Source organism: Aulonocara sp. 'chitande type north' Nkhata Bay, linkage group LG6, assembly GCF_057382095.1.
Source record: "Aulonocara sp. 'chitande type north' Nkhata Bay isolate Kocher_YH1m ecotype deep benthic linkage group LG6, A_spYH_male_GT1.1, whole genome shotgun sequence".
Classification (NCBI taxonomy): Eukaryota; Metazoa; Chordata; class Actinopteri; order Cichliformes; family Cichlidae; genus Aulonocara; species Aulonocara sp. 'chitande type north' Nkhata Bay.
In genome coordinates this window covers 21,048,414-21,069,086 of record NC_141349.1, presented here as the reverse complement: position 1 = coordinate 21,069,086, position 20,673 = coordinate 21,048,414, and the positions used below count along the sequence as shown (strand labels likewise).

The 20,673-nt window shown below is 44.6% G+C and overlaps 1 protein-coding gene across 2 annotated transcripts; it reads right to left on the bottom strand.

Annotated features, from left to right (window-relative positions):
* Positions 1 to 6,214: 6,214 nt before the first annotated feature.
* dkk2 (dickkopf WNT signaling pathway inhibitor 2) lies at positions 6,215 to 18,839 on the bottom strand. Of its 2 annotated transcripts, XM_086297573.1 has the most exons (5): positions 18,594 to 18,839; positions 18,272 to 18,469; positions 10,056 to 10,206; positions 9,376 to 9,513; positions 6,215 to 8,167 (listed from the first exon to the last, which is right to left on the bottom strand). In XM_086297573.1, the coding sequence occupies exons 2-5, from the start codon at positions 18,455 to 18,457 to the stop codon at positions 7,917 to 7,919; spliced, it is 726 nt and encodes a 241-aa protein (XP_086153699.1). In that variant the 5' UTR covers positions 18,458 to 18,469; positions 18,594 to 18,839; the 3' UTR covers positions 6,215 to 7,916. The 2 variants fall into 2 exon arrangements, with proteins under 2 accessions (XP_086153699.1, XP_086153698.1); XM_086297572.1 differs by having other exon boundaries at positions 18,272 to 18,839.
* Positions 18,840 to 20,673: the final 1,834 nt, after the last annotated feature.

Here is a 20,673-nt window from a genome sequence, read left to right as displayed (position 1 = left end):
AGAAAGACTCCAAGATTCCCTACAGTGTTCGTGTGGGGAATCTGGTAATGCCATTTAAAGTAAGTATCTGGTTGGACATCACATTTCTAAGATTTTAGGGTCAAATACATCTTCAGTTTCATCTAAATTTTTAAGCCAGAAATTAGAGGTCATCCAGGTTTTTATGTCTTTAAGACATTCCTGCTGTTTAACTAATTGATGAGTGTCGTCTGGCTTCATTGATAGATGCGACTAGGTATGGTCTGCATAGCAGTAAAATGCTATGCTATGTTTTTGAAAGTTAATGCCCAAGGGAAGCATGTGTAATGTAAACAGATTTGGTCCTAGTATGGAACCCTGTGGAACTCCATAAGTACCTTAGTGTATGAAGACGACTCTCCATTTACATGAACAAACTGGAGTCTGTTAGATATCATTTAAACTACTGGAGCGCAGCACCTTTAATTCCTGGAGTATGCTCTAAGAATTAAAGCTACTTCTCATCAGCTGGGATTTCCTCTCCTAAGAAAGCCATGACATTGTATTTGCTGTTCTGAATGCTACAAGCTAGCAAAATGCCAAAACATATGAATTCATAGAGGTGTCCAAACTTGCTGATGATCAATTAATAAAGATCAATTAATAAAGTACATTTGATTATCAGCTGTCGTTATTTTTTGTTTCTTTGTTTTTGTCATGGTCCTGGGCCATGTGGGCCCAGTATTCTTAGTTCCTTGTATTTTTGTATTTCGTTCCTTATTTAGGCCATGTTTTCTGAGTTGCCCTGTTGTGTTGTTCCCTAAGTGTTTTCCCTTCATGGCTCTCTCCCCCCTGTGTGCCCTCTATGTATTTATGAGCCCTCGTCTCCCTTTGTGGTTGTTTCATGTTTCCCCAGCCCGTTATGTCTGTGTTTTCCCCGTGCTCTCTCTCCTCCTGTCTGAACCTCTGTGCCTGTACATGTCATGTTCAGTTCACCCCGCCCTGTCTCGTTATGATTATCAGTGTCACCTGTGTTCCCCGTGTGTTCCCACTTTCCTCGTTTACCCTCTGTGTATTTCTGTCTGAGTCTCCCTCTGTTCGGCGTCGCGTTCTCCCTCATGTTGTGTGTAATTCTCCCCGTGGTTCGGTTCCTTGTACAGCTCATGCTTTAGTTTTCCCAGTTTTAGGTTATTTTGTATTACTTCTCGTGGCCAGCAATAAAGCTGTGTTTTTTGAGTTTATCCCCGTGTCTGTGAGTCTGCATCTTGGGTCCTTCTCCTGCCTGCCACACAGCAAACCATGACAGAAGAACGCGACCCCGAACTGGACCCAGCAGCTCACAACCCCTCCGCGGACCTCCAGGACGACTTGGTCTACACGGTGGAATACCACTGTGAGGAATGGGCGACGCTACCTCGAGGCGAATACCGGGAGACCGTAGCCGTCCGTCTTCAGCGGATGGTGTCCGGGCTCCTGTGGCTATTCGGCGCGCTGCGCCCCCACATCCGGGACTTTCTTGTGTCCGCCGTGGGCATCCGTCCGGGGCAGCTGTCCCAGAAAGAACCAGAAACGGTCAGGATCGGGACCATGGGGCTCACCACCGTTACGCCGCCTGTTCGCTTCTCATCGGCTTCTACATCTCCGCCACCGCCTGTCTACACTACGTGGCGCACGGAGATGCCAGAGGCCAGCGACTTCGGTGAAGAGGAGCGGCAGCAGGTGTTACGGGCGTATCGGGAGGACGAGCTCCGTTGGAAGCCCTAGCTTATCACCGAGGAGGAGCTCTCGTCAGCTGTTCCACCACAGACCGACCACCCCCCCCCCCCCCTCGCCGCCGCGATCGGGCTACTCGTCTCCTGCTTCCTGCCTGGCACGGATGTGGTCTGAGGGCGAGGAGCCGGTCGCCACGGAAGGCCAGGCTGAGCCCACGGCCGCCCCTAAGAGGAAACGGCGTTCCCGCCGCTGTCGCGCACCGCCACGGCCCGTTCTGCCCTCCACTGAGCAACACGAGGTGGCTGTGGGGGGCGCGGATTCCGACCTCGAGGAGCGGCAGCGCGCCGTATGCGCGCAACCGGAGGAAGAGCTACGAGAGGAGCCATGGCTCGCTCCCCCCTACGATGAGGTTTTCCGCGGGACACGGCTAGCCCTTGGGGGCCCCCGGAGTTGCCTGGGACTTCCGCCTGCCACTCCGCTAACTACCGCCTCCTCAGCCGCTGCGACGCCTCAGGAGCCTCCATCTCCCACGTCTACGGGGCCCACGGCCAAAAGAAAACGGCGTTCGCGTCGCCACCGCATCGCCCGACGCTCGGAGGTGAGTGAAACTGTCCAGTCGCTCCAAGTTACCTCTGAGCAGAAGGCATGTGAGGAGGCTACGGACTTAGCCGGTGAGGTGGCTAGCAATGAGCCATTCACCGAGCCGCAGGCCAGAGACAGTTCTGCTCCCGCTTCATTCAACCCGGCAGGGACCACAGACTCGATTCACAGACTGACAAGGTTTCCCACCGCCTTTGGTTTTAATAGCAGTAGGGAGGTGTTTCCTTTGGTGTCTCTTTCCGTGTCTGCAGTTCCAACTAAATCTGAGTTGCCTGTGGTTTCTCTCTTCCCTCCTGAGCCGGCCCTGCTCCTCCATCAGTCACTGAATGAAGGCAACGAAAGCATAGCTAGTGCTCCGGTGTGCCCAGCTACACTTGCTTTTCACGAACCAGAGACTGTGAACACTGGTCATGAACCCCTAGCATGTTACCAAGATGCACACATAACAGCAGATCATGGTGACCAGGACACTGTAATGTCGCAACACGTCTCCTGTCTCCCCATAGATAACAAACCAGGTGGTTCTGAACTGTTTTGCTCCAGCACCATAACCACCACTCAGGAGATGGAAGCTGGGGTCAGGATTTATGTGACACCATTTTCTCCTGCCTCTATGAACTCGTCACTAGATAGGGTTTTGGCCCCGAACAATGTCATAACCACCCTCTCTCAGCCTGAAGCGTCACCTGCTTCAGTTAATGGTTCACGTACCGTTTCACCTGTATCTGTCTCTCCACTCAATAGGGTTAACACTCTGCAGCCACAGATCACTGCGGGTACGGGTTCCAACAAACACATCCATCCAACACACCACAGTCATGCTACCACGGTGCCAATGGTTAGGTCCATATCTGTGTATTTACTGTTTTTCCAGGAGTCAGCTCCTGGTGATCTAAGCTTTGTTTTTGTGGATCGAGTGGCGGTCCTTGTTTTCCGTATGGTCGAACCAGCTCCTCTGAGCCGCACACTACCACCGGTTGAGTCCAACCAGCTTATGTTGACCTCTCCTAGGACTACACAGACTGGGCTAGTAACCTCTGAGCCCCTTCGGACTGATGTAGACTCTGGGAACCTAATGATTGCTGGCTCAGAACTGGTGGTCCCTACCACTGTCCACTTCATGGTTTCTTGTGTTAAGCTGTTAAGCCCTATGGACTGTTTTTTACCTGCTCTCTCTCTCTCTGGGTTTGTGCCTCAGCAGCCTGTGTTTCCTCAGCTCCTAGTCCAGCCAGGGGCCTTCATAACTGTTGTCCTGCGTCTGCTGTTGGACTCCCAGGTGTGCCTATCTGGCACCCTGCGGCGACGCCACCGCTTCGCGTCACGTCAGCTGGAGGGCCCGAGGAGCCCACCCAGCCACCTTCTGCTTCTGCTCCTCCTGGTCCAGCTTCAGCCTGTGCTTCGTCAGCTGCAGCTTCAGCCTGTGCTTCGTCAGCTGCAGCTTCAGCCTGTGCTTCGTCAGCTGCAGCTTCAGCCTCCGAGTCTTCGTCTGCTGCAGCTTCAGCCTCCGAGTCTTCGTCTGCTGCAGCTCCAGCCTCCGAGTCTTCGTCTGCTGCAGCTCCAGCCTCCGAGTCTTCGTCTGCTGCAGCTCCAGCCTCCGAGTCTTCGTCAGCTGCAGCTCCAGCCTCCGAGTCTTCGTCAGCTGCAGCTCCAGCCTCCGAGTCTTCGTCTGCTGCAGCTCCAGCCTCCGAGTCTTCGTCCTCGTCTGGCCCAGCCTCAGCCTGTGCTTCGCCTGGTCCAGTTTCATCCGCGTCATTATCCTCGCCGGGTCCGGCCCCAGCCTCTGCAGCGACGCCTGGTCCGGCCCCCGCATCGCCACCGTCTGGTCCTGCCTCGTCTGGTCCTGTGCCCACCAGGCCACGGCCAGCACGCCTGAGACTGGAGAGCCGCCGCTGCCTTCCGCGCGGCCGGCCCCCTGAACTGCTCCGTCGTCTCCTTCGCCGCCGCCGCTGCCTTCGGCGCGGCCGGCCCCCTGAACTGCTCCGTCGTCTCCTTCGCCGCCGCCGCTGCCTTCGGCGCGGTCGGCCCCCTGAACTGCTCCGTCGTCTCCTTCGCCGCCGCCGCTGCCTTCGGCGCGGTCGGCCCCCTGAACTGCTCCGTCGTCTCCTTCGCCGCCGCCGCTGCCTTCGGCGCGGTCGGCCCCCTGAACTGCTCCGTCGTCTCCTTTGCCGCCGCCGCTGCCTTCGGCGCGGTCGGCCCCCTGAACTGCTCCGTCGTCTCCTTCGCCGCCGCCGCTGCCTTCGGCGCGGTCGGCCCCCTGAACTGCTCCGTCGTCTCCTTCGCCGCCGCCGCTGCCTTCCGCACGGCCGGCCTCCGGACCAGCTCTGTCACCTGTGCCACCCGCCTGGTCGGCCCCCCGACCGTGTGACCCGTGAACTCTTGTGCCTGTGGGCTCTGGGTCGGCCCCCTGAACTTTATTTGGACTATGGTCATGTGCTCCTGTGTTTTCTGTTGTTTGTTTTGTTTCCCGTTCTGGTCCCTCCGTCCTGGTCCCCCGCCTCCCGCCCTGGGTGGGTTGTTTTCTGTTTTTGTTTTGTTTTTCGGGTTTGGGCTGTCGGGAGCCAGCCCTTTAGGGGGGGGTGATGTCATGGTCCTGGGCCATGTGGGCCCAGTATTCTTAGTTCCTTGTATTTTTGTATTTCGTTCCTTATTTAGGCCATGTTTTCTGAGTTGCCCTGTTGTGTTGTTCCCTAAGTGTTTTCCCTTCATGGCTCTCTCCCCCCTGTGTGCCCTCTATGTATTTATGAGCCCTCGTCTCCCTTTGTGGTTGTTTCATGTTTCCCCAGCCCGTTATGTCTGTGTTTTCCCCGTGCTCTCTCTCCTCCTGTCTGAACCTCTGTGCCTGTACATGTCATGTTCAGTTCACCCCGCCCTGTCTCGTTATGATTATCAGTGTCACCTGTGTTCCCCGTGTGTGCCCACTTTCCTCGTTTACCCTCTGTGTATTTCTGTCTGAGTCTCCCTCTGTTCGGCGTCGCGTTCTCCCTCATGTTGTGTGTAATTCTCCCCGTGGTTCGGTTCCTTGTACAGCTCATGCTTTAGTTTTCCCAGTTTTAGGTTATTTTGTATTACTTCTCGTGGCCAGCAATAAAGCTGTGTTTTTTGAGTTTATCCCCGTGTCTGTGAGTCTGCATCTTGGGTCCTTCTCCTGCCTGCCACACAGCAAACCATGACAGTTTTTAAGATGACTGCAAGTCCTGTGAAAACTTTCTTTTTCAGATAACTGTAAATAAACTTTTTTCATATTGAAAATATTTTTAAAGCCTTAAATATAGTCTTCTAATTCAATTAAAACGTTGTAAAGAAATATATCATCTTACTGTAAAGCTGTAACAGTTTAGCAAGAAATTTCTGCAACTGTGTTTTGGTTATGTTCTAGTTTTGCACCAATAAATTTCCTTTTTTAATTTCCTAGATTAGTTTTTATTTTCGGTATATCTTGTTAGTCACTATTAAATTGATAAGACTTAAAACTTATTTTTTTTGTTTGCATTTGTAATAGGTTGGTTTCAAATTATATAAGAGGTGACGACATGCCAAAACTCACCCCATCCAAAGATTGCTATCAGTGTAACAAAGCAAACATTTCAAAGGTTTATGCATGAAGATATTTGAAAGACCATTTATTTAACACACATATAACTTTGCTTTTATTTATAACAAATAAAATAATGTCCACACCTTTAATATCTAAAGTAAGATTTTCAGGGGCAAAGCCTGAATAAATTTGAGGGTCATGTCAGGAAGTGCATTCAGCATCTTTGCCAGATCAAATATCCGTTGGCTGTCCCAACCCCTCAGGGAAAGGGGTTTTTTTTAGCTATCAAAATGCATTATACGGTGTTTAATTTCCTGTTGTCATTGTAAGAATTCAGCATAAGAAGCAACACGATAAGCAAAAACAAGGCCCGTGTACTAGGAATACAAAATACATTCTTTTATTAATTCATCTTTGTAAATACATGAAACAGATCAATGCAGTGAATTCACAGAAACATTTCGTTGGATGCAAATCTTGAAACCATTTACACACAATTTACACAACACATTTTGGATTTTGATGCTCCCTATTTTAGGAACCATCCTTTTGATGCATTCAGTTTGTGATATCAGTCCATGCTATCTAAGCCTTTACCCCTTATCTACACCCACAACTTTAATCGATTTCAGTCTATCCAACTGTGCTTGTTTCTTCTGACATTACTCTTCTCACCTAGATCATTTTGCTATAACTTTTAGGATTCCTTTGTTATTATATGTACATGATATACATTGGTTCTTAAATACATTTGCTTTGCTTCCAGTCTATTTACAATATTAGAGCTTATTGGTATTTTAATGGTTACAAAATATATGTACTTGATGCTCTAAAAAATGTCTTAAAGCGAAAGGAGGCAAATGTTATATTGATTTGTAGGTAATGAGTGGTTATTTAAAGCACTGACACCAGGGGAGAAAAAGCATTGCTTCACATCCATTACACCATAAAACTCAATATTTCATCAAAAGAAAGTATCCAGTCGTATTTTAAAAGCAGAAAACTAAAGAGGGCTGTGTGCCATCAACAAGCCATTCGTTTTAACTGCAGTTCTCTTTAAAAACATCAGATTTGTGGAGCATTTTGCTTTCTAAAGGGAAAAATTGCGATTCCAACATATCCCTGAATCCCGTTTGTATGATTTGAAAAGCAGAACCATTCCGGTATTGAAACCACCAAGTCTGCAGCAAAGGACTACCTCAGTGCAAACAGTTTTAACACGCACAGTTGTATCACAATAGATTACAGCTGTATCCTACATCAAACAAGATTCCCACAATGAATACAATACTTTATCTCTCTTCTTGTGGCTAAAAATAGGGTGACAAGCGATTGCCCCAGACGAAACTCATCATTCCAAAGCAAATGTTCTTTCTGTCTTTGGTGTAAGAGGCACACACACACATCAGGGAATGTATATTTGTTCTTTGGACATTGTTGCTGGTTGTAAATGCTTTGCGTAGCAAAAGCTGGGTTCGATCTTAAAATAAGTACTAAAGTTGGCAAACAGACAGTATAACATGCCAAAATTCTGATCCTATGAGTGTCACATGCGACATTATTTAAAGCTAACTGACTTCAGAGTTTGGTAGAGCATGTACTATTCAGTAAAAATATGGCTTTTGTGTTAATAGTCCTTCGGCTTCGAATATCATAAGCTGGAGGTTTAAGGAAAGACTGCTATGACTGTTGCTGCTATCTACAAAAAGTCCACACCTATCACAGCATCAGCTGACAAACTCTGCGGTTCCCTGATATTCACAAGAATGTGTAAAATGTTGGTTTTTCTTTGGGGGGGATAGCATCCTATAAGCTCACTAATCTCTCAAAACCGTGAGTGTGTTTGTGTGTGTTTGTGTGTGTGCGTGTGTGTGAGGGTGCGTGGTTGTTATGTGGGGTGCAGGGATGGACCACTCACAGAGAACACATTAAAGTATTCCCATTTGCCCTCCGTTTGCAGAATAGCGAGCCTGAAGCCGCATCTGTTCTGTCTCTTGTCAGTCTCTGTCTTTTCCTTCTTTTCAGTACCGCCACAACCCATCCTTAAAAAAAAAAATCCCCTCACACATGGAGACGGAGGCCTTTAAGCCGACAACAGCTGCCTTCTGCTTCAGATCTTCTGGCACATGTGGAGTCTGGACTTGGACGAAGAGGTGGCGTCTTTCCACACCTTGCAGGAGAGGCCCTTGGCACAGTCACAGCGCTGGAAGAGTTCCAAGCCGTGAGTGCCTTTCTTCCTCTGCTTGGTGCACACTTCTCCCTGCCTCAGCACCGGTTTGCAGATTTTTGTCCAGAAATGGCGGGCGCAGCAGTAGCCGTCCGAGCAATCGGAAGAACGCAAGCATGGGTCACCCTCGTGACCTAGAGGAAGAAAGCAATAAAAATATATGACCAGTGATAAACCGACAAACAATAAAATGCAAACTTTGCATTAAACTGGCATATTTGCACTTGGAAAAACATAAACCAAAAAAAAAGCATGTTCACATATTAATGTTTAATACTGTTTTTAAATTGCAGGTCAACAGCGAAAAGCAGCCATGTTTTGCTAATTAAACAAAAGATATCAACAGCTGACTGATTCTATATAATAATAATTTCCATATGTCTAAATATGCTTTTTTTAAACGCTCTTTCATAGGCTGTCCTAATTTTTTCACATGACTCTGTATATATCTAACACACTTGCCTGACTGAATCTTTATAAATCAACAATCACTAGAATTGAAACACTTTTACTTGCAGGCCTGTGACACAGCTTACCAGAAGCCGCATTATCATCCAATCCAGTCATCCTGTTTCCCTAACAAACCCCACTTTGCTGACTAGTTATTCCATTATTCCATCAGTGTGATGGACTGCTAAGTCAGACTGTTTTCCACTGGTTTAACATCACTGAGTTTCTGGGTTGAGTTTATTCAAGTGGCAACCTGCACCAGCCTATTATAATGTAATAATGTGTAAGGAGAGCGGGTGAGTCAAGTACAAGTAAAACCAAATGGCCTCATTTATGGCAGATTTAAGTAGTGCTCTTATTTCCACGATCATTTTAGCATTGGAGCCTTGAGGGCGTATTTATAGTGTAGTAATTTAAGTGTCTTATTAAACAGATTACTATATTGATAGTCCATTACTTGGCTTAAATCAGGTGACATGACTGCTAAGAACAGGTCTCTGTGAGTTATTTGCCTTAATTATGCCAAAGTTGCATTTTGTGGATAAAACTGGTGTATCATGGAAGGTGTCCTATCAATGAGACTGTTTGTATGGATTTAAGTAAGTGCAGAAACAGCAAAGGCATTGTGTTTTTTCTTTCCTTCTGGGATCTCCACGCTTAGATTGAGACACAGACACATGGGCAGAGGGGAAATGAGGGGCATATTTTGGTGCACTGCAATACCCATGAGTACTTTAGGGGTTTCTTAAAGTTGACAAGAAAACAATTCAGCCAGACCAGGATAGGAAAGGGACAGAGCAAATCTAACATTAGAGGGAAAGTAATGATGATAAAAGATAATGTCTTGATATCACTCGGTTCATACTGGACATGCTTTGCTGTCAGATCTCACCTTTTAGAGAATGCTTGGCCTGTCCCTTTCCATTCTTCCCACCCTTCCAGCCGTGGTCTTTGGAGGAGAGCTTGATATGTTCATCTAATGGTGAGATGTGAGGCGAGATCACGCTCTCAGAGATGGGGACACAAATGACTGTAAAAACAGGAGAAACATATATAGTTAATGAAAACGCCAATGCTGCTTAGTTTTTCAGGAAAACATGGCACAGACTGTTAAAGCTGAGCACATTAGCCTCTGTGAAAGGTCTCTTAAATGGATGCTTTCAGTGCATAATGCAAAGAACTCCTATATGTGTTAGTGAGCTATGTTGATTTTAAACAAAGAGCAGTTTCAGCGCAGCCTCTGCACACATTCACGCTATTCACACTAAAACATGTGACCACTGATTCTTAACCTCTGGGCCTCAATTGAATACAGTTCAGCTATAGTTCAGGGTTCTGTCTGAAAGCATGTGTTCAACATTATTTAAATAGATTGGCTCTATAACTAAGACCCGCTTTTTCAAGAACATTTGAATAAAACCAGAAATCGAATTTTCACGATAGTGTCCTGCAGTCATAACGTAATTGAAACTGAAATGCGCTACAATCATGCACGTGTGTGTGTGTGTGTGTGTGTGTGTGTGTGTGTGTGTGTGTGTGTGTGTGTGTGTGTGTGTGTGTGTGTATTCGTACAGTTACTGCAGCGGTTGCCAGGGCAGCACATAGCATCTCGATGACAGCGCTTCTTCCTCCTGCGACAGGTGAGGCAACGAGAAGGAGCCTGTTGAGGGCTGTGGCAGTAGCTGCCCACGCTGCACTCCTTGTCATTGCTGCAAGGGTACACCTGGATAGAGAGAGAAGATGTTATGTCCAAATATCTGTCTACCCAGTTTATGAAAGAACCTGTTATGTTGCGTGACTTCCTGGCAGCAGAATTTTGAATGATTGCCGTGGACAGCCCGATCTAAAAACCATGCCTCACATAACTTCCATTTGTGAGGCGACGTGTTTAATTGAAATGCTCCCTGGTGCAGTTTGAGCTATGCTGATGCCAGTTCAGTTGCAGGTTAAATACCCACTTACTTCAGTTATGTTAAAAGCACATTAAAAGTGCTCGCAAGTTCTTAAAACACATTTTATGAAAAAATAAACAGAAAATGCTGCCTTTTGTTATTTGACTTTGATGTATTTGCCTAAGTGACATCAAGCAATATAAAGCACATGCACATATGGCTGCAGTGTAAACACAATTCCCTTAATTGCATCTGCAGGGTCGTTATTTTCTTCTTTAGAAAGGCGCACATCAGGCCAGAGTCAGAGAGTACCCATTGGGCATGCGGTTCCCTTGGCAACACTGATCCTGTCAGCATCCGAACTCATTTTATACCTCTTTTTACTGGGCCACTGGAACATCTTGAGATGGTAAACTAATCTGTTATCTCCACCCTTTATTTTTAATTTAACATGGCATATATTTTCTTGTAAAGATTTTGTGTCTCCCACATGTCATCACCCTCTGAATGTCTACAGAGTGCTGTGGTGCACATGGCATCACTGTTTAAAAGCGTTAAAGCTGATAGTTTTTTGCTCAAAGTATTGCGATACCTTTCCTATACCTTTCCAAAAGTCACGGCTGCAGCAAGCTAAAACAGTCAAGCCAAATGAATTTCACGTTACATCCAGGGGTCTTTGCAGAGACCCCTGATAACAAGAACACCTGATCCACCCCTGCAAAGGTGGTAGGTCTGTTCTTTCTAATCTGCAGCTGGGTCTTCAATTACTTTGCAAAATTATTGATTTAAGCTGTTCAACAAAGTTTCGTTTGGACCAAATACAGGACCTAGGAAAGAGCGAACTGAAGCCCAGGAGTTGTGTTTATTCGCTGTGTTACAGCTTCTTGCTAATGTACATGCCAGTGTCTGGTTGGTAGGTAAGCCTCTTGCATATTTTCCACCCTCTCATGAGCTAATCAGCAGCATTTCCCATTGCTAGTCACCTCAGAGTTGAGATTAGTTTAACATGTCACCCACCCACTTTGTGTCGCTTATTTCTCTGGTTCCTCCAGTTGTTAATTCAACTTTCTGAATAAAGAATTCTAGCTGGATTTTGATTGAAATACAGCAAATTCATATTTCTGAAAAGTAAGTTTAAAAACATGTGTTATTGTTTTGCAAGCCGAAGCTAAATTCCGCTCACTTTCTTTGTAATTACTGGGTGGCCCAAAAGACCCAAAACCTTAGCAAATTAACCCAAGAGTATCCAAGTAAATGGCTAGATACCAGTGGGGGTATGTGGTGAAACATATTGTTCAGTTTGTTGTTTGTAGATTGTTTGTTTTGGGTGAAATTACTACAGGCTGCGGTCCTTCTATACCAAGTTTAAGGGGAAAATATGCTGTAGGGATTAACTCGTCTATTACTGAATGTTTCTTTTTTTTTTTTTTTCCGTGGGCAAACAATACAGCTATTAAAATGACCAAACCAAGGCAAACCACTTCAGTTTCTCTCAGTATTCCCTAACTGTTCACAGGCTTAATGGGGCTACATTTCGGTAGCCAATCACGCTCCTTTACAGTTCATTTGCCTTTGTTTTTGCTTTAGCATTTCTTGTTTTTACACCAAAAGCCTGAGAAATATTATGTAGCCAAGTACACAAGAGCTTTTACGTCTTTTCCCTAATGAAGGGACCACACAAAGAAGGCATAAAACTAACTATCCGTAGCAGTGAGAAGTGCAATTAAACCCAAGCTCAGTCTTCTGATAACAAGCGTGTACACCGACATGAGACTCTCTTTATTGGAACCACTGTCTTGATATAATTCCATACACATGCAAGTCCCATTGTCATTAGACTTGGAGCAGGAGCAAAGGAGTTTGGTGCAAATTGTAACACAAATCAAAGAACTTTGCTGACAAATGGAATAATGTCACGAATTTGAGCCGAACTCATCAACGCAGGGGGACATTTTAAACAGCTGCAGGAAAGGCTCACATCCACATCTGAGGGGACGCGCGCGCGCACACACACACACACACACACACACACACACACACACACACACACACACACACACACACGAAAAAGAAAGTTCAGGTCACTGTGTTTCTGTACATCATTCTTTTATTTCCAACCATTCGGTTTAATTTGGAGGATAAGCTAAGATATGAAGTGGACCACATATTTGCACAACAGAACACCTATTCACGCATAACACCAAAGCTAAGATCAAATGGAATCTACTATTAATCACGTTCGCTGAAGACTGACATAAGCACACGATGTTTTGGTGGCGCTCCGCTGCCAACACAACATCCACATTTCCCTGGCACTGCATTGACAGATTTGATTTATTTGGTTTACCACTGACAAACATGGAAGAGTCAACATGTGAGTGAACATAAAAGAGGTTTAAATCAGAGTAAAATCATTACAGCCGCAGTAAATATAACAAACTCCTTTTGGGGGTATGAAGGTCAGTACAGAGAGGTCTACCATCCCCAAAAGAGCGGGCGCCGTTCCAGACGTCGATGTACACCACATGTTTAAATCAGCTATCGACAATATCAATATTTCAGCACATTAAAAGTTGTTACTCATGTGCTTTAGCTTCAGAAAGTGAACAAGATTAGACTTGCTGGACGTTTGCCATGCTGACTTTCTCAGACTGGAAACACATGGATGCAATGATGTAGCCGTAGAAAAATGAGCTGAAATATTCAGCTGAACGCTCATCTATCATTATGACAGATTCCCATAATGCAAATGATTAACATTGCTGATGAAAGCAACAAATCCTTGGTGCTTTATGGATTCCCAAAATTTCTTAATTACTACAAGGTTAAGAACTGCTGTCAGGATGTGGAGAGGTCATATTTGTGCGTAAGCAGGAGGAAACGCTGAAAATTTCACCTCATCGATTGTTAAGATACGAACCCGCCCTGTCAGCACTTCTGAAGCTCATTAATAAACACAGTATGGACTTTTCCCAGCTCCCAGTCTTTGTACTAAGCCGAACTAATAACCTCCTGGCTTCACCTCTCTATTTAACGCACATTAAGTCGGCATTGATTCCTCAAAACAAACAACCCCAAACTGTTCCTCCCAGGTTTTTACAAACTACTGCTGTTATAATGAGAAATAAACTTTCCCGCTCAACTGTGGAGTTCAGTTTCTCTGCTAGCTCCTCTTTTAAAGAAATACGGACATTGCCGTGGACTCTCAAGAAAAGAATTTGCTGGAAATGTGGACTGAACAGAAGTTCAAGTTTTCTTTTTCTCTCCTGACAAGAAAAAAATTCTGGTTATCTAAAGAAGACAAATGGATCCAGACGTGCAGCAGTACTTCATACTACCTGCATTCAAACCTATCTGTCTTTCTGAGCTAGCAGGTTTGCATCGATCACAGTACACGGGGCACTGTGGGAATGGGGCTCACCTCTTCCATCATGTCTCAAACTGCAAGACAATCCTTTGAAACCCAATGACACGAGGCCGGCCCCCTAAATCACAGCTGATAAACTTGCCTTATCTTGTCATGTTTTAAAACGCCTCTTTTGCAACATCTGAGGGACAGGGTTTCATTTTGGGATGCATCTTATTAATCTCAAATCGCTTTTTTTCCCCTGTTGCTCCCTTATTTTTCCTTAGACAGCCTAGCAACATAAAAGAAGAGCCTTGGATCCTGCATAGGAAGTGGGTTGAGCACTCTGTACTGTGCAGCCTCTCATGGTATGCTGGTGAGACGATAAAGGAAGAGACAGACGGAGGGCAATAAGGGAAGCCCCCGGCCCTGTCTCGTGTTGCTCTCGTGCTGGTAAAGCTCTACGGCTTTGAAGAGGAACCTTAAATGTGCGGGAGCAACAATCTCCAAGGGATTTACTGCAGGATATACAGGGCTTTGAACCCTCTCTGCCAGTCTTTGGATCCCCTATTTACCTCTCTACAGTCATTCCAAAGTGCTGATATAATTCAACGGAAGAGCCCGGTAATGCATAAAAAAAAAATAACACCAAGAATGTCTCCTCTCCTCTATGTCTAGAACCTAGGCAGAACCAAGAACCAGTATGAACGCTGGAAAGCAGCAGTGGAACAACATAACAGAAGGGTAATTTAAGCCCTTAGACTCCAGCTCTTTATGATCAACTGACAAAAAAGCAAAAAAAAAAACCCTCAAAGGTAATGTGAGAGAATAACAGACAAGAGGTTGGATGGGCCAACAAAATAATGGGCCAACATCAGCTGACAGGTTTGTTTGTTTTTTGTTTGTTTTTGTTTTTTTTAATAAAATTGCTACAATTGTTCCCCCAGACTTGTGTTTTTATTCTTGTGATCTGGACGATGAAGCTCAAACTTGCCAAAAACTGTATATTAGAAAAAAAGAAGTGAATTGAATTCTTCATCTACTTTGAACATTTTCTAAGATCAGATCAGATAGCACATGAGGGCATGGAGAAATGATGTATTTTATTGCTTCATTTGGAGCACTTGTAAACCTCACTGCTGAATGGAACGGTGATATTGACCTCCAATGCAAACACTAATGAAACATAAGGCAGAACTGCAGTCTGCTGCAAATGGCAAAGATCACCTTTATGAACCATGACATTAGTGAAGTCTCTCTTTTTCATGTAACTATTGACTATAACATCCCTCTGCCACCCAAATCATTTTTAGCATCTTTTACAGTTTTTAAACACACTAAGTTAAAGAAATTAGCGTTATTTCCTTCCACTTATTTTGCCTGGAACAAAAAAAAAAGTTGCAACAAAGCTAAAGCACTGTCTTAGGCATCCGCCCTCTTTGCTTTTTGTGCTCCTTCAGAGCTCCAGCTCATAACCTGAGGCAGTGAATGGTGTTAATGAGTGGCAGCGGCCTTAAAGAGTCAAACAAACGATGTCACTGAATAAACAAACTTCATTTGCCCTGAAAGCACAGACGGCCGCTATCAGATAACATAGGGAAGACTGCACACAAGTCACTCATACAAACCATGTCCTCAGACACAACTCGGCCTCTTTCATCACTCAAAACACATGTGTTTATAACCATATCCCTTTGAGCAGTAGGATCCAGAGTCTCTAAAAACTAGGCCTTCCTTAAGTTAAGTATACATTCTGAGTTGATCTTAGTCATTGCACCCATAGCAAGGCTCACAGTCACTGTACGCGAGCGGTGTCTTCAAAGGCTATCGGGGGAAAGCGAAAAAGTGCTCGATAGTAATCTGGGAGGTATGCTGCTTTAAAAGGTGTAATCTTGTGAAATAAGAGGTGCACAGGGTCTCTTCTCTCATTAACAAGTCGAGTTACAGTTAAGGTGGTCTCCACACAAGAACCCTAATGGTTCCGGCTCAAGGGCCTCATGGTACCCGAGGGACCCACATGCTGGAAAACCTGCAGAACTGAAGACTAAAACACACATAAGCAGTCACATCTTTTCTCTCTTTCTCAGCTCATTAGGATTCTTGAACAATCATTTTTGGCTCGGGGAGAAAGGCTACATTTTAATAGAGAGAGTCTCAGGAGATTGCTTGTTAAAAGTAAACCCTCTGGTGAATTCAATAAAGCAACTAGTTAAGGCCGACTGACCGGCTGCCGTTTTACAGGCACGTTATGCACGAATGCCGCCAGAGTGTTGGTTCCCTTGTGGGTTCAGAGGTTACAGTGGTGCGCGCTGCCTGCCCGTGCTATCCATTTCTGTTGGTTCCCTTCCAAGAAGCCCAGAGTGCCACCCACGAACACTGGCTGTCAAGGTCTTGGAGGTTTTGGCTTTGTCGGTTTTACTCCAGTCAGGCTGACGTGTAAGGGACGAGACAAAAGGAAAACACTCAGCTGTTTGCCCCGTCTGTACACGCAGGAATTCCTAACGCCTTTCCTGGTTTGTGCGTGATTAATGTCACCCTTATCATCAACCTTTGTCAGCAGCTACAGGAAATCAAAGCACATTACGTTATCAAATGCTTCCTTTAACCCAAAAGCTTTGACCAACATTTCTTATATCCATCATCTGATGGGTACAAAACTAAATTACACCCTGGTTTCCTGCTACAGCCACTCATTGTATTCCAGTAATCTTCTACAAAGTGATGTAAAACCAACGTTTGGGGAGATTCCTGGTAATTTTCAGAATAATTGTTAACCTTGAGTGAGTTTCAGATCCCCAAACAGCTGTATTAAACTATGTAAAAGTGAACTGAAGTACTAAAGAAAAACTGCATTTTAAAATAAAAATGGATACAGTGGTAAATTGTTCAGATTGTCTTTCACATAACTTTCACAAACACTAATTTGCTAACTATCCTCACCAGTTGTGGCAAACTCAGCAGTATTACAATGCATTCATAACACAACAGCGCCAAAGTCTCCTCCTAAAACTGACGCCAAAAGAAAACTTGAGCCGACACATGCCCTTTTCCCCAATCTTCACCCGAGTGCTAAACTGACATATGAAAGTAGAGAGGCACCTCAAAGATGGAAATATAGGATGCCAAAAGCCTCAATAATGGAGATTTTGTGTGTGTGTGTGTGTGTGTGTGTGTGTGTGTGTGTGTGTGTGTGTGTGTGTGTGTGTGTGTGTGTGTGTGTGTGTGTGTGTAATTGTGCAAGCTAAGGTACAGATATTGCAGATTTACCCCAAAAAACTTGCAAAAACTGCATCCTGTTGTTCTCTTCTAAATTAATTGTGCAGGACATTTTTACTGAAACACAAATAAGACTTTGATTTATTACACTATATAATACAGCTATTTACAGATAGCCACTGCATGATGAGAGGCAGAAGGACAGTGCAGCTCACTCACTATCGTCGAGCCACAAGTCTTCGCCAAGGCCGAGCTGCGGCTGTTTCTTTACCACTCTGGAAAACCTCATAAATGATATTAGCCATCCTGGTTTGGACCCACCACACCATGACATTATACTTTTGTAACAGTGTGGTGGTTTCTGCACACACATATTGTTTTCCCTCGGTCCAATCTTCCAAACCATTGCAAAGGCATGAAAGTAAGCAGGCGCTCAAAATTGTGGTCTGGCACTGCAGCTTTTCCATAATTCTTCTGTATCAGCTCGATGCCTCCTTTTTCAAAACTAAGCATTTCACTGATATGCAAGACGATCAAAAAAAGGCAAGGTGTACAGGCCAAATGCAAACGAAGCAGGTGAGACCACTGGGGGGAGGGGTGTCCTGGAGATGTGGCAGTGCCATCTACTGCTCGCACACTATCTGCTATGCTTATTTTATACATACACGCCTGCCTTCCAAGCTGATTTAAACATCCACCTCTCAGGAATTATTATTTGTTGGATTGTGAATTTTCCTGGCCAATCCACAGGTTTAGATGTTCACAGTTTTTTTTAATCTCATATTTGCTCTCACAAGCACTCTCTACAGAAATGCGGCACTTTGTTGAAACAGTGGGGATCGATACCCCTTTGAATGGGTATAAAGTGGTTGGTAAGAGTGGCCCCACAGAATCTCATAATCCCAGCAAGCGCCTGGACCGCTTTAATGACACGCGGATCCAGACAGAAAATTACCCCAAGTGTTAACTTTTTCTCACTTTTCTGACGGCATTAATGATTTACTGTGGAAGTGTGCTGCACCCGACTGTGGCGTCAGGTTTGAAAGGCAATTAGGATTTATGAGGGGTCCAATCCTCCCAATTTCCAATAACGATCCACACATGACGCAGCTTTCTGAAGGTGTATATTACTATTTTACCCTTTAATTGTGCAAAGGAAAATGTTTCCCACTCAGCAATCATAAATTGGAAAAGGGGAACTCGTGGAAGAAAAGTTTTTGCTATTACGATTGTTTTTGTTGCATTTCATAAACTGTCTTCTTAGTAATACAGGGCAAAAAGTGCTCTGACATCTCCGCTGATATTTTCTCAGACAGTGAAATAACTGAAGTTACCTGGATGTTGTGTTTCTTGGTGACTGTTGCAGATCGGTTGGTTGCCGGTGTCGGTATTTCTTCCAACTGACCGGGTTTGATGGAATTCGCCTTCGGGCGCGCCTCTGATACCTGGGATGTCCCAGTCCTGAGCGCAGTGACGAGAAACACTACAACACAATATCTATTCCAAGCAGAGACGACCATCCTCAAAAAATACTGAAATATATGGAAAAAGGAAAAAAATAATTTAGTAGAAAAGAAAAGAAAAATAAGTTTCTCAATGAGACGTGTGCGCCCTGGCAGTGTCCATGCGTCACGCTTGTCAGACTGCAGTACACACAGTGGTGATGATGATGATGATGCCAAGTTTCTGGTCCTGAAAAGGTCAAATAATTTAAAGGACTGCCATTGAAGATTCTTTTAAAAGCAACGACACAAACAAACACGGGGAGCCAGGTGCACGAGTAAAAAAAATTATTTTTTTTGTATGAACCTAAACTGTTAAAATGCCGATGCTCTGAGGGTCAGACAGAAACTTGACAAGAGGTCTCCACTGTGCCTCAGTCTGGCTGCGAGTGAGCGCTTAGTCCTGTAGCCGGCTGTTTTATGATCTCGGATACTTTCTTTTTATAGGATTCTAATGAGTTTGCTTCCTCCGCCCCTATTCACAACTGACAAAGAATGAAACTGATCTGTGCGCTGCGCTGCTGCTCTCGCATTGTCGTCTGGACACCGGCACCAGGAGCTCCGTTGGGAAAAAGCTATAAAATTATACACTGTGTATTTTAACTGAGCACTTAACCCTTTTTTACTGCGATCACGCAAAGGAAACGGGAAGGGAAAAAGTCACTTTGGCGAGTCCAAAAAAGAAGGAGAAAAAGGCTTTCTTTTGGAAGTGAGGTGGAACGCTTTACTTTAAAAAGAGAATTAATTTATCTGTCTGGGGGAAAAAATTGCACCTGTGCTTAAAATTTAAAAACTACCCCGCCTAATGTTAAAGAGAGAGAAAAAAAAGCAGTTTAGGGTTAACCAGCATTCCGGAATAACGTAGAATTTAAAAATAAAATCTGATAACTATTGTTTTCTCCCTGGGAAAGACATCCCTCATGATGCAAGGGATGACGACGGTGATAAGGTTACTGATGCAAGAATTATAGAGGCTCCTTTGTTGTTACGAGTCTTGCATGGGGATAAATTATATTCATGTTGGTTAGATAATGTATTTCTTGGTACAATGGCTTCTTTCAGTTTTAGGCAGGTAGAGCAGACGTGAATAATTCACTCAGGGAGTGATTCATTGTAGTGATTTCGGTGATGTATTGCTCTTATTGTGCGCACTTTACATGCATAAAATAATGTGATGTGCTTGGTCATGATCATTGATTATAGCGTTAAACATGATAACTTTCCGATGTGAACCACGTGCATGTAAATCAAACACCAAATTAAAAGAAGAAAAAAATAGCTGCCAGCAATCAAAATCATTTGCACACAATAGCTCACCTAATACTACTTTAGTCTTCACACAAGCTGGAAGCTTCTATTGAAGGCTGGAAGCCTGGCTGGGCAGGGATGAAACCAGAATACTGGTAAAGGCTTCTGACCTCAAAAGCGATCCATCACAGCCTCCAATTCAAAGTGTCAAGTTCTTTTGTCAGAGACAATGGGCGACCAACTGAACTGGGGAGTGGGAGGAAGTATTGGACTTGTCTGATGTAACTGTAGATGCGGAGGTGATACTATTTTAGCCTCTGTTGTCACCTGAGCGTGCACTGATTTACCAGACAGATGCTTTTACCAGAAACACATCTGAAAAGACCTCAATCCATTTTCAGACAAGTTTAATGTGGGAAACAAGGTTTGGATAATTAATTGGAGTAAGTCTGCATAACATAAACTTGCACTGAGTTAAATAGTTCTGTCACAGGGAAGTTTTTTTGTCCTTTGTGGGATAAATGGAAGATTATGTTCTTATGTTCAAATAACCATTGCAAGAAAGAAAGAAAGAAAGAACGGAAGGAAGGAAAAAAATACACAGAGCAAAAACTTTGATTTATTCCACAAACACTGGGTGGTGCCCAGCTGGACTTTATCTGGCTTCGTTATTCCTGATGAAACAGCTGAAAAAGTCCCGAAAGAGACGGCAAAATGGGCTGACAGTGAATCAGAGGACCAGAGCAAAGAGAGATGGGTTTGGTTGGTCTGTGGCATTTCAGACACAGTCATCAGTTTAATACATGCAAACAGGAAAGAGAGGACACTTCAAATGATAGTCTGCAGAAGCGTCAGAGGGGAGGAACACGGCGTTTTGATGCACTAGTGCTGATAAGTGTGGAAACATCTGCAGAAACCACAGCAGATTAAACGTGACGGTATCCTGCTGGAGGGAAGGTGATGTGAAGACTGCGGGCAGCAAAGCT